General features: G+C 42.0%; 1 protein-coding gene across 4 annotated transcripts in view; it reads left to right on the forward strand.

Moving 5' to 3' along the window:
* rap1gap2a (RAP1 GTPase activating protein 2a) overlaps positions 1-12,579 on the forward strand; it is a 516,227-nt gene that overhangs the window by 207,157 nt on the left and 296,491 nt on the right. The window contains exon 1 of one of the 4 annotated variants that reach the window (XM_043718319.1): positions 4,791-4,813. The exons of 2 other annotated variants lie outside the window; for them this stretch is intronic. In XM_043718319.1, coding sequence (XP_043574254.1) covers positions 4,806-4,813 — 8 coding nt within the window. In that variant the 5' untranslated portion in view covers positions 4,791-4,805. Of the gene's footprint in view, positions 1-4,790; positions 4,814-8,778; positions 8,990-12,579 lie in introns of those variants that run through there. One more of the 4 variants, XM_043718318.1, reaches the window with a different exon arrangement.

Consider the following 12,579-nt stretch of genomic DNA (forward strand, 5'->3'; position numbering starts at 1 on the left):
GTGTTTGTTACAGTTCTTGCATGGTATTTTCTAAATGACATTAGTTTTTGCTTGTTGTCTGGATAGGGTCTTTCAAGTTCATTAGCTCTTGTTTTAGTGTGTTGGTGGGTATGTGGACTACCACAATACCAGACTACTCAGACCCCTTGGCATCATATAAATAGAAAGCAGAAATCTTCAGCAGTGCTTCGCCAGGAGGCCCACTGAAGATGTTACCTAGCAGGATGACAAAACGTCTGGAAATAAACCTTCCAGCTCAGCGGGCAAACCGACATCGAGAACCTCAACCTGAGCTACAAATCTTCTCAAAACTTGCTAATCCCAAAGGATTGTTTTCCTTCAAGTGTTGGAGGCTGAGGGGTGACCTTATAAAGCTTTATAAAATCATGAGGGGCATAGAAAGGGTAAATAGTTTGGGGGGGGCCGAGTCCAGAACTAGAGGGCGTGGGTTTAGGGCAAGAGGGGAAAGATTTTAAAAGAACCTAAGGGGCAATTTATTCACGCAGAGGATGGTGCGTGTATGGAATGAGCTGCCAGAGGAAGTGGTGGAGGTTGGTACAATTACAACATTTAAAAGACATTTGGATGGGTATATGAATAGGAAGGGTTTAGAGGGATATGGGCAAAGTACTGGCAAATGGGACTAGATATGGGCAAAGTTCTGACAAATTTAAGGTACCTGGTTGAACTGAAGGATTTGTTTCCATGCTGGACATTTCTATGACTCTATGACCGTATGCTCCTTTCTCAATAGAGAGAGAGAGAGAGATGACTGGCAGTGACTTTAGCCTGAGTGTCGCAGTTCCTCAGGCAAGGGGTAAGGTTAACAAAGCAGGGCTTTCCTGGTGACCTTAGCCACTACAGCAATTGATGTCTTTCTGCATCGCAAACCAGCACTTCACCCAACTGGGCTAGAGATTAGATAGAATTGAAGTTATTAGTTGAAGGATGAGAAAGGACTTGAGGGGCAAACCTTTTCACCCAGACGAGAGTGAGGATATGAACTCCTTGAGTAAGCAGTAGAGACTGAAATGGTCAGTGTGTTCAACAAGGACTTGCTTTGTAAGGTGCGCTCTTGAAGGGCCATAATGTACAGGATTCTAACCAAGAGTTGGAAAGTGGTATTAAGTTCAATTGCTCGTTTAGAACTGACCCCAAGACAACATTTTCCCACAAATAACCCATATTCAAAGTCCAAATGATTTGATGGCTTCCACCGTATTCAGAGAGCGTATTCAAAGCAACGATGTTCTAACATCTCACAGGATATGCTTTGTTTTGCTTCAGTACAGATCGTCTAGTGCATTGATCCAGAAAACTACAGACAGTAATTCAAGGATGCTGATTTGGTGAAGTATTAGACTGTGAGAGAAAAGTTCAAGTGGTTCATGGATGTCAGCAAAACCTTGAGTTGCTCCCAGTGCACTGTGCCAAACAGATGGCAGTTTCTATAAAAGAGTATGGTTCTCATTTTAATTAGCTTCATTGTTTTCTTGCTGATATGCATTAGCTGCACTGAGCAATATAATGAGATGGTAGAAGGATGTTGTGAGACAATACCAGCATTAGAAAAGCAAAACTACTTACCACTCCTAATAATTAACCATCATTTTTGATTAAACAAATGCAAAGGACACATCAAAATTGAAATTTAGGAGTTAAAATAGTATTATCGGCTAATTTTTAAAACTTGGAATTAAATTACATAAAAATGTAGTATTGGACCATGAGAACCTTTTTCCACGTATGGAGTCAGCTATTACGAGGGGGCATAGCTTTAAATTAAGGGGTGGTAGGTATAGGACAGATGTTAGGGGTAGATTCTTTACTCAGCGAGTCGTGAGTTCATGGAATGCCCTGCCAGTAGCAGTGGTGGACTCTCCCTCTTTATGGGCATTTAAACGGGCATTGGATAGGCATATGGAGGATAGTGGGCTAGTGTAGGTTAGGTGGGCTTGTATCGGCGCAACATCGAGGGCCAAAGGGTCTGTACTGCGCTGTATTTTTCTATGTTCTATGTTCTAAAGTTTGGTTACTGCACAGAAAGAGGCCATTCTGCTTGATAAGATCTATGTTTACAGATAATATTTTCCAAATTTGTACCATATACTGTCAACTTGTAGTTGGGCTACGTCACTGCTATCAATCCTTTCTATATTGCTTCTAATAACATGTGTATTGATGGGTGGTAGAGAATAAACCATTAGAGAGTCTTAACAAGAAGAGGGACATGTCTCTCATAACAATATTTTATTATGTGGTAATAATAGGTACAATTAATATTAAATATAGTGTTGACATCATCAGATAGACTTTAATGCAACTGAACCTTGATTCTTTTTTTTATCATACACAACAACTTTAAACTTAGAAATTTGTTCTGTGTTAAAGTGTATTTTGTTTTATTGGGGCTTGAGAATTGCAATTGTATTTTTAACAAGTAACTGAAAGAATGGGGCTGAAATTCCCATCTTTCCTCACTTCAAGAGAAAGCACAAAGTATGGGATGTTGCAATGGCAGGATTTACTCAAATCCACATCTTTGCAAAGAGAACCTCCAAATTCATTTTATAAGTCTCTCTCATACTGTCAGACTGGGAGAAGTTTCCTGTTAAAACAAAAAAAGTTAATAAGTAAATGGAGAGAGGGAGAGAAATGCCTTTTCCAATTACTATAAAAGTATTTTTTTCTCCAGCGTTTGCAGTGTCTCAGAGATGAAGCTGTATTTTTAGAAACTCCAGATCCTTGGAGAGTTGTGTAGATCTGTGTAGATTCCGGCACTTCCAATAAAAGCTATGACATTTTCAGTGCAACTTCCACTACAGTATAGAAAACATAGAAAAGAATTAGAAAAGAATTGGAAACAATCCACTGTTAGAGTTACTGGATGGGTGTAGTTAAAATCTAGTTATCACAGATTCTGGACTCTTGATCTCATTTGGACATTAGAAATATTTTCCAATTGTGCTCTGTATGGTTTGTAAGCAGGCTGCATGGTACAGTCTGTACATAATGTAGCTGACAATGGGGGAGAGTGAAACAAGGAAACACGAAGCACTATATATTTACTGTTTACTTACTATCCAAGTAATGAGGCTTGTGTTTGGAAGGTGGATCAAACAGTGGTTAAGGCAGATTAATGTCCCCTATCCTGTCCTTTACTTATTTTTTTCCTTTATGTCGGTGTCACTAGTTAGGCCAGCATTTATTGCCCACCTTTAATTGTCACAGTTAAAAGTCAACCGCATTTTTGGAGTCACATGCAGGACGGACCAGGTCAGGATGGCAGATTCCAAAAGGGCAGTAATGAACCAGATGGGTTTTCTGACAATCAACTCATGGTCATCATGAGATTCTTAATTTCAGGTGAAAACCAGAAGAACTGTGGATGCTGTAAATCAGAAACATAAACAGAAGTTGGTGTAAAAGCTCAGCAGGTCTGGCAGCATCTGTAAAGAGAAACCAGAGTTAACATTTCAGGTCGAGAGAACTGAGGTCGGAGCTCTGAGAAAGGGTCACTCAACCTGAAGCGTTAACTCTGATTTCTCTCCACAGATGCTGCCAGACCTGCTGAGCTTTTTCATCAAGTTCTATTTTTGTTCTTAATTCGAGATTTTTATTGAATTCAAATTTCACCATCTAACATGGCAGGATTCAAACCCAGGTCCCCAGATCTGGGGTCTGGATTAACAGTCCAGCGATAATGCCACTAGACAGTCACCTCATTAAAAACTTCAGTCTAATTTAAGGGTCACTCATGGTGGATTTCGTAGTTGTGCATCACACTTATCATTAAACTGTATAGTGACAAGCCTCAAGAATAAATCATAGCCATAAAGTCATATGGCATGGAAATATATGTAAAGATTTCAGATGTGAATGAAGCTGAAAAGCTTAGTTACTTAGAGTGTAATTATGGGTTATAGGTAAAATCCCAATAATATGAGCTTCTTGACTGAGGTTTAAAACCAGAAAAATCAATTCTGTATTTTCTTCCATTGTACAATTTCCATTTGGAACCCTTCTGCAGTTTCTCCAATCTTCCCCACTCTACAGGATTTTGAAAAGGAAGCCCTATGTCCAATAGGAATACTTCCTTACCTTGCAAGCAACATTTGTGCCACAGATGTACCAAGCATTAACCATCTCCAACCAGAGAAAGTCTAACCATCTCTTAACAGTCAATTGTATTACAATCACTAATTACCCTGGGGGTTAGTACTGACCAGAAGCTTAAGTAGGCCTACTATGTAAATACTGTAGCTACAAAAGCAGGTCAGAACGTGGGAATTCTGTAGAAAATAACCAAATATTTTAGTTTGGAATTATGGTCAGTAAGGACTGGATGACCGAAGGGTCTGGTTCCATACTGTGTGACTCTATGACTCTATGTTAAGTTAGGTAATGACAGCTGGGGTTGACTGGAGGAAAGGAAAAACAGTCAGTGTTCCCATGCAACGTTCACAGTGGAAAGTAGATGTCTGGATATTCACCGAGGACAAAAATAGGCACAGCTAGGATTATGCACCAAAGTTAATGTTTAGAATCTGGTATGACTTGCTCAGACTTGTTCTGTTCTGAAGACGTCATACTGAACTTGAAACGCTGACTCAGTTTCTCTCTCCACAGATGCTGCCAGACCAGCTGCAATTCTCCAGGATTCTCATTGTCTGGTTCACATTTCCAGCATCCATAGTATTTTGCTTTTATTTGAAGAGACAGTATTATTGGTCATTCTGCCAACTTGTCTAGGAAGTTATAGCCCAACAGTGAATGTAAATAGCTTCAAAATAGGGGACACAGAAATGAACAGGTAAGTTGGTAGTTCATGAAGCAAATCAGTTATTATCTTTCCAGCTTACTTTGGGATTAAATGTTATTGTCACATGTAACTAGAGGGCATAGGTTTAGGGTTAAATGTTATTGTCACATGTAACTAGAGGGCATAGGTTTAGGGTAAGAGGGGAAGGATATAAAAGAGACCTAAGGGGCAACTTTTTTACGCAAAGGGTGGTGCGTGTATGGAATGAGCTGCCAGAGTAAGTGGTGGAGGTGGTACAATTGCAACATTTAAGAGCATTTGGATGGGTATATGAATAGGAAGGGTTTGGAGGGATATGGGCCAGGTACTGGCAGGTGGGACTCGATTGGGTTGGGATATCTGGTTGGCATGGATGGGTTAGACCAAAGGATCTGTTTCCATGTTGTACCTCTCTATGACTCTAGGACTCTACTGACGTACAGAAATACAGGAGTATAGTGAAAAATGTACAAAGTTGCCATTTCTGGTGCCATCTTAAAATACAAAATACAAAACCAGAATTTACAAAAAATGAAGGAATTTAAAAAGTGCCAAAAGAAAAATGTCTAGATTGTAAAATCTTAAAGCCTTTAAAGTTTTGATACATGAGAGCAATCCACACTTAACTGCACAATGGCACAGTACGCTGAAGGGCTCATGTAGCACATGACTGCACCAGCCTTGCCTCAGTTGCATGACATTAAACTTTAGATTAAAATGATTTCAATAGAGATTAAGAGTAGAGTATTAACATCCTCTGTCTGTCCTGTGGTCAAAGCATGATGTATGACAGATTATTTAACATGTTCAGCACAGAAATAGACTATCTAGCCCAACTGGTCCAAATTAGACCTTCCCCATCTTCCGAAATTTTGTCGTCTCAAAATATCCTTTGATTATTTTCTCCTTTATGTATTTATCTGGCTCTCCCTGGAATGCATCTATGCTGTTGTGGTTCTGTTCGCCGAGCTGGAATTTTTTGTTGCAAACGTTTCGTCCCCTGTCTAGGTGACATCCTCAGTGCTTGGGAGCCTCCTGTGAAGCGCTTCTGTGGTGTTTCCTCCGGCATTTATAGTGGCCTGTCCCTGCCGCTTCCGGTTGTCAGTTTCAGCTGTCCACTGTAGTGGCCAGTATATTGGGTCCAGGTCGATGTGTTTGTTGATGGAGTTTGTGGATGAGTGCCATGCTTCTAGGAATTCCCTGGCTGTTCTTTGTTTCGCTTGCCCTATAATGGTAGTGTTATCCCAGTCTTCACCCAAACTATGCATCTATGCTATTCTTTTAAACCATTTCGTATGGTGGTCAGTAACACTCTGGGAAAACAAGTTTCTTCTGAATCCAGAATTGGATTTTCTAGTTACAATCAAGCGTATGACCCTTAGCTTTGGACTTCCCCATAAGGGGAAGGATGCTGTCCAGAACAATCCTATCAAACCCCCTCAATCAGTATAAATCCTTCAATTTGACTGCCCATCAGTCTACATGCTAGAGATTAGAGTCACAACCTATTTAGAGCGTTATACCTGTTGGAATGGAGGAGGAGATAAATACATTAATTTTGTTTGGAGTTAAAGAGAAATTGGCTGCCCTGTTTACAAGATTAGATAAAGCTCCATCTCTTATAAATGTTATTTTATTCATTCTCAGAATGTGGGTGTCACTGGCTAGACCACCATTTGTTGCCCAACCCTAATTGCCCTCAGGAGGGTTGTGGTGAGCTGCCTTCTTGAACTGCTGTGTTTATGGATAGCCACTATGCTGTTGGGAAGGGAGTTCTCGGATTTTGACACAGCAACAGTGAATGAATGGCAATATCATTCCAAGTCAGGACAATGAGTATTTGAAGGCGAACTAGAAGTTGGGGGCTGAGCCCATGCATCTGTTGCCCATGTCCTTCTTGGTGATGGATGTTGTGGGTTTGGGAGACATGCTGTACTTCAGGGCACCTTTGATACTGAGTGTGAGTCTTGTGATGCAGTGGGTAGCCCCTGAGCCTTTGGGCCAGACACTGCAGATTCACCTGGGACTTGATGGCAATGGAAGTTGTGTTCATTACACGACCAAACAGGTTGTATATGAAACTGCAAACCTTTCCAACATACTGCAATGGAGGATGGGAGAGATTCATGGTGAGCCGTGTGATTAGAAGAACATTAGTGCCTTTACCATCACTATCTAGAGCTCTCAATTGCAACATGGATGTTACAGGACACTGCAGACATTGCATCTGCAAGGGGACACAGACAGGTTAAGTGAGAAGGCAAAAGCTTGCCCAATGGAATATAATGTGGGAAGATGTGAAATTATGCACTTTTGCAGGAAGAATAGAGGAGCTGAATGTTATTCAAATAGAGAAAGACTGCAGAAATGTACGGAGTAGAGGGATTAGGGAGTCCTCATACACGATTCACGAAAAGCAAACATCCAAGTTCATTGGATATAGGTATGGCAAAGGGAATGTTGGCTATTTCAAAGAAAATGGAGTATAAAAGTGGGGAGATTTTGCTAAAACTTTACAAGATGCTAGTCTGACCACAGGTACTATACAGGGAACAATGTTGGGGCCCCTTATCTGAGGAAAGATATAATGGCATCAGAGACTGATACCAGGTAAGGGAGGCTTGATTTAGGAGGAGAGGCTGAATGGATTGGGCCATGTTGGAATATAGAAGAATTGGATGTAGGTTTGCTCGCTGAGCTGGAAGGTTTGTTTTCAGATGTTTCGTCACCATACTAGGTAACATCATCAGTGAGCCTCCAGATAAAGCACTGGTGGCATGGCCCGCTTTCTATTTATGTGTTTAGGTTGCCTTGGGTTTGTGATGTCATTTCCTGTGGTGACGTCATTTTGGTGACAAAACATCCGAAAACCAAAACCAGAATCTCAACCTGAGTTACAAATCTTCTCAAAACTCTCTAATATAGAAGAATGACAGAGGACCTTATTGAAACATATAAGATTCTTAGAGGACTTGACAGTGTAGATGGGGAAAGATGGTTTCCCCTTGTGGGAGAGTCTAGAACCTGAGGGCATCATCTCAGGGTAAGGGGTTACACATTTAAGACAGAGACGAGGAGAAATTCCTTCTCTCAAAAGGCAGTGAATTCGTAGAATTCCTTACCACTGTGTGCTGTGGGTGCTGGATCATTAAGTACATTTAAGACTGAGATAGACAGATTATTAAACAGTAAGGGAATCAGGTTTTATGGGAAAAGGCAGGAAAGTGGAGTTGAGATTTATCAGAACAGCCATGATTTCATTGAATGACCTAGCAAACTCGATGGGCTGAATCGCCTATTTCTGCCTCTACATCATAAGGTCTTATGTAGTGAGGACATCTTGCCAAAGCCACTGGGACCCCAGTGAACTGTAACACTTCACCACCGTCACTGGTGGAAGGCAACATTGACCAATGGTGCTGAAAGCCGAGCATATGTACTTACTGTATATACCCTCATGGCCTGATAAGGCCCACATTGTAAGCTATAGTCCCAAGGTTTAAGGTGAAATAAAACACAAGCTTGTCCTGTCGCCGCGGGGTAAAAGGAAACAGCTTTGCCCCATGTCATCGTTGCCTGTTTTTGCGGCAAATGTTAATAAAACATCCCAAAGTTTCTTGCTTTTTTCCCTCTGTTTTCTTGAACGGCCAAGTTTAGTCACAGTCGTTGCACGGTGTTAGAAGAAAGCGATGCAGTGCGTTCAACTTTTAAAATCGACCAACACCACAACACAAAAGAGCTTTCCCTGATTACTCCGATCAAAGGAAAATGTGGGGTTTTTGTTTTTGAGTTTCTTTCTTTTGCGTGTGAATTTAAATGAGAATGGAGGAATTGATGGGGCTTTTCTCTTGTTTTAAAACCTAGTGCTGAAGCCAGGTGAGCCCCGCCTCCCCAGGGTGTGGGAAACCAAAACAAAATATAAGCAAAGCTGATTTTAATTTTTGACACAGTGAAACGACTTATACAGAAAGTTACAGGAAGTGGTGCAAATAGATTTCCTGCTTGATTGGTTCAAGCGGTGAAGAATTGGAAGCTTGGTTGTACATCACATCAGACGACCAGCACCGTTTGACTGAATTAAAGCTTCATACACTCTCAGGCTGTCTGTCAAACACACTCTGCACTGAACTGACGTCCTGCAACAATGTTCCGAAGAAAGCGAAGCGTTTCATTTGGGGGTTTCGGATGGTGAGTGTTATTCTTAAGTTGTGACTGGTTTCCCCTTTTTCTTGCTTTCTCTCTCTCTCTCTCTTTCCAATACCTTTTCTCCTGTTTTCTCCCGGTCGTTTTAAAAGAGACATCAACCATCTGTGTCCTGTGCAGCAGCATCAGAGGCTGGAAGAGGAACACACTGATAAAAGTCATGAGGGTACAGTGACCCGGCTGCTGCAGCAGGTCTCTGTTTTGTTAAGTGTCAGGCGCTAGTTAAATGTCCCACCCGCCAGTGAGTCAAAGAGAACAGAACTGTTTTAAAAAACCGATCCTGTTTGGCTGAGGTCGGATATTGAATTTATTGTCACGTGTGCCGAGGCACAGTGAAAAGCGAGCAATACAGGCAGATCATAGTTAAGTAGCATGGATAAGGAAATCACCGGTAAACTGATCAGAAATAAAACAGAAATGCTGGAAAAACTCAGCAGTCCCCGGATTGGATGCATTAACTCCACTTTCTCCCCACCGGTGTTGCCAGACCTGCTGAGTCTCTCCAGCAATTACTGTTCTTGTTTCAGATCTTCAGGGTCTGCAGATCTTTGGTTTGTTTCACTGATTGAAACAGCTGAACTTGGCCTCAGCATTCCTGGCTTAAAATAAGTCTTAACCCCGGCCCTCACCCTTCTTCTGGAGTGTGGTGGTAGTGTCCCTACCTCTGAGCCAGGAGCTCTGGGTTCAAGTCCCACCTGTTCCAGAGGTGTGACTTTAAGTATTTGGACAGATTCATTAAAAGTATCTGCCCCTCGCTATCTCTGTGGCCATCTTCCAGTCTCACATCATTCTGCTGTCATCTAATTCTGTCCTCTGTCTATCCCCAAATCTAATCTCTCCACCATCAGTGGCCCAGAAATTCTCCCCTTAAATGTTGCCACCTCTCTACATTAGTTTCTGTCTTTAAAGCACTCCTCAGACCGTTGAGCAATATTTGCCTTCTGTTTGAGTAGCTGGGTGTCATATTCTGTTTTATAATGACTCTGCTGTGAAGTTTCTTAAATTTCTTTATCACGTTCTGTGCTGTCATTCTCTATGACTCTATGAGTATCACATTGAAGGTACGATATAAGCGTAGCAAAAACAGAAATTGCTGGAAAAACCCAGCGGTTCTGGCAGTATCTGTGGAGAGAATTAACGTTTCAGGTCCAGTGACCCTTCCTCAGAACAGTTTTGAGAAAGGGTCACTGGATCCAAAACGTTAAGATTAGATTACTTACAATGTGGAAACAGGCCCTTTGGCCCAACAAGTCCATACCAACCTGCCAAAGCGCAACCCACTCAGACACGTTCCCCTAACACTATGGGCAACTTAGCATGGTCAATTCACCTAACCTGCACATTTTTGGACTGTGGGAGGAAACCTACACAGACATGTTCAACTTCCACACAGTCAGTCGCCTGAGGCAGGAATTGAACCTGGGTCTGTAGCGCTGTGAGGCAGCAGTGCTAACCACTGTGTCACTCACTCTGATTCCTCTCCATGGATGCTGCCAGACCTGCTAAGCTTTTCTAGCAACTTCTGTTTTCATTTCTGATTTAAGCTTCAGCAGTTCTTTCAAACTTGCTATATAAGTGTAAGTTGTTGTTGGGTTTCTCTTCCCGATTTCTATCCAGTGTTGTGTGCTGACAAAATGCAGCTGTTAGAGAAACTGACTTCATTGTGATGCTCCCATGGTCAAAATGGCCTGCCAAACTCTAGCTAGGAATGTTTCTTGCCTTTTCCTCCACCTTTTAAGCCTGTGGCTTTTACCAGATCGGGAGAAAGCCCAAGGAATTTGCTGGCAATTATCTTGACTCCAAAGTAAAATCTGACTGCTCCGGCAAAGTATCAGTGCAAATCCAATTCAATGCAATAGTCATCATGAGATTGTGATTTGCAGGTTATTTTGTGGAGAGGATAATAAAAAATCACCTTTCTTATTTGTATCGCACAAAAAGAATTTGTAGCTAGTATTCCAACACCTACAGGTGACACCGAAGCTCCTCTGAATTAATAATTCAGTGCAAATTTCATAAACTGTCTGATGTATTATTGTCAGCCAACAAATGGTGTCTCATTTTCCTGACGAAATACATTTGGATGGTTGTCAAGTTTATTAACATAAAAGGATGCAGATATATAGCCGATGGTAAAAGTGACATTGCTTTCCCTATCATTTATAATCAGCAATGCAATGAGCAGCCCCACAGTTTGAGATGATGATGATTCAACTCCCCTGAATGACCTTGTTGTGTTTCTGATCTGAGCTGCACAGTGCCACTCTAAGTTGAAGTGAGGCCAAATCCCTGTACAGTATTGGAGGGGGGAAAAGTTGAATGAAGGCTTCTCGCCACTCCCTCTTCTTCCCAGCCTCCAGCCATGTAGGTGACTGTCACGTGGCCTGGGAACAGAAATAGAGGGAACTTGTATTTATAATGTTTTTCTTCATTCATTTATGGGATGTGGGTGGGTCAGCATTTCCAATCCCTAACTGCTCTTGGAAAGATGGTGGTGTTCTGCCTCCTTGTGCTGCAGTCCATTTGGTGTAGGTTGACCCACAGTTACATTCTGAAGGGAATTCCAGGATTTTGACCCAGTGACACTAAAGGAACAGCGATATATTTCCAAATCAGAATGGTGAGTGGTTTGGAGGGGAACTTGCAGGTGGTGGTGTTCCCATGTATTTGCTGCTTTTTCCCTCCTGGATGGTGGTGGTCATGTGTTTGGAAAGCATTGCCTAAGGAGCCTTAGTGAATTTCTGCAGTGCATCATGTACCTGATACACGAACCTAGCACTGAGCATCATTATGGAGGGAGTGGATGTTTGTGCATGTGGTGCCAATCAAGCGGGTTGCTTTGTACTGGATTGTGTCAAGCTGTGGAAGTGATGTTGGAACTGCAATTATCCAGGCACTCCTGACTTGTGGTTTGTAGATGGTGAACAGGTTTTGGGAAGTCAGAAGGTGAGTTACTCAATTCCAAGCCACTGAACTGCTCCTTAAGCCACTATATTTATATGACTAATCCTGCTGGAAAAGCGCAGCAGGTCAGGCAGCACCAAAGGAGCAGGAGAATCGACATTTCGGACATAAGCCCTTCTTCAGGATTCTCGTTGATTCTCCTATTCCTTTGATGCTGCCTGACCTGCTGCGCTTTTCCAGCAACACATTTTTCAGCTCTGATCTCCAGATCTGCAGTCCTCACTTTCTCCTATGACTAATCCTGTTCAGTTTCAGGTTAATGGTAACCCCCAGGATATTTATATTGGGGATTCAGTGATGGTAGTGCCATTGAATATCAAAGAGTGATGGTTAGCTTCCCTCTTTGTTAGAGATAGTCATTGCCTGGCATTCATTTGGCGTGAGTGTTCCTTGCCACTTGTCAACCAAACCTGAACATTTTCCAGGTCTTACTAAATTTGGGCACGGACTACTTCAATATCTGAGGAGTCGCGAATGGTGCTGAACATTGTGCAATTATCAGTGAGCATTCCCACTTCCTACATTATGATGAAGGGAAGGCCATTGATGAAGCAACTGAAGAGGGTTGGGCCTAGGACACTCCCCTGAGGAACACCTGCAGAGATGTCCTG

The sequence above is a fragment of the Chiloscyllium plagiosum genome, chromosome 28 (assembly GCF_004010195.1).
Source record: "Chiloscyllium plagiosum isolate BGI_BamShark_2017 chromosome 28, ASM401019v2, whole genome shotgun sequence".
NCBI lineage: Eukaryota > Metazoa > Chordata > Chondrichthyes > Orectolobiformes > Hemiscylliidae > Chiloscyllium > Chiloscyllium plagiosum.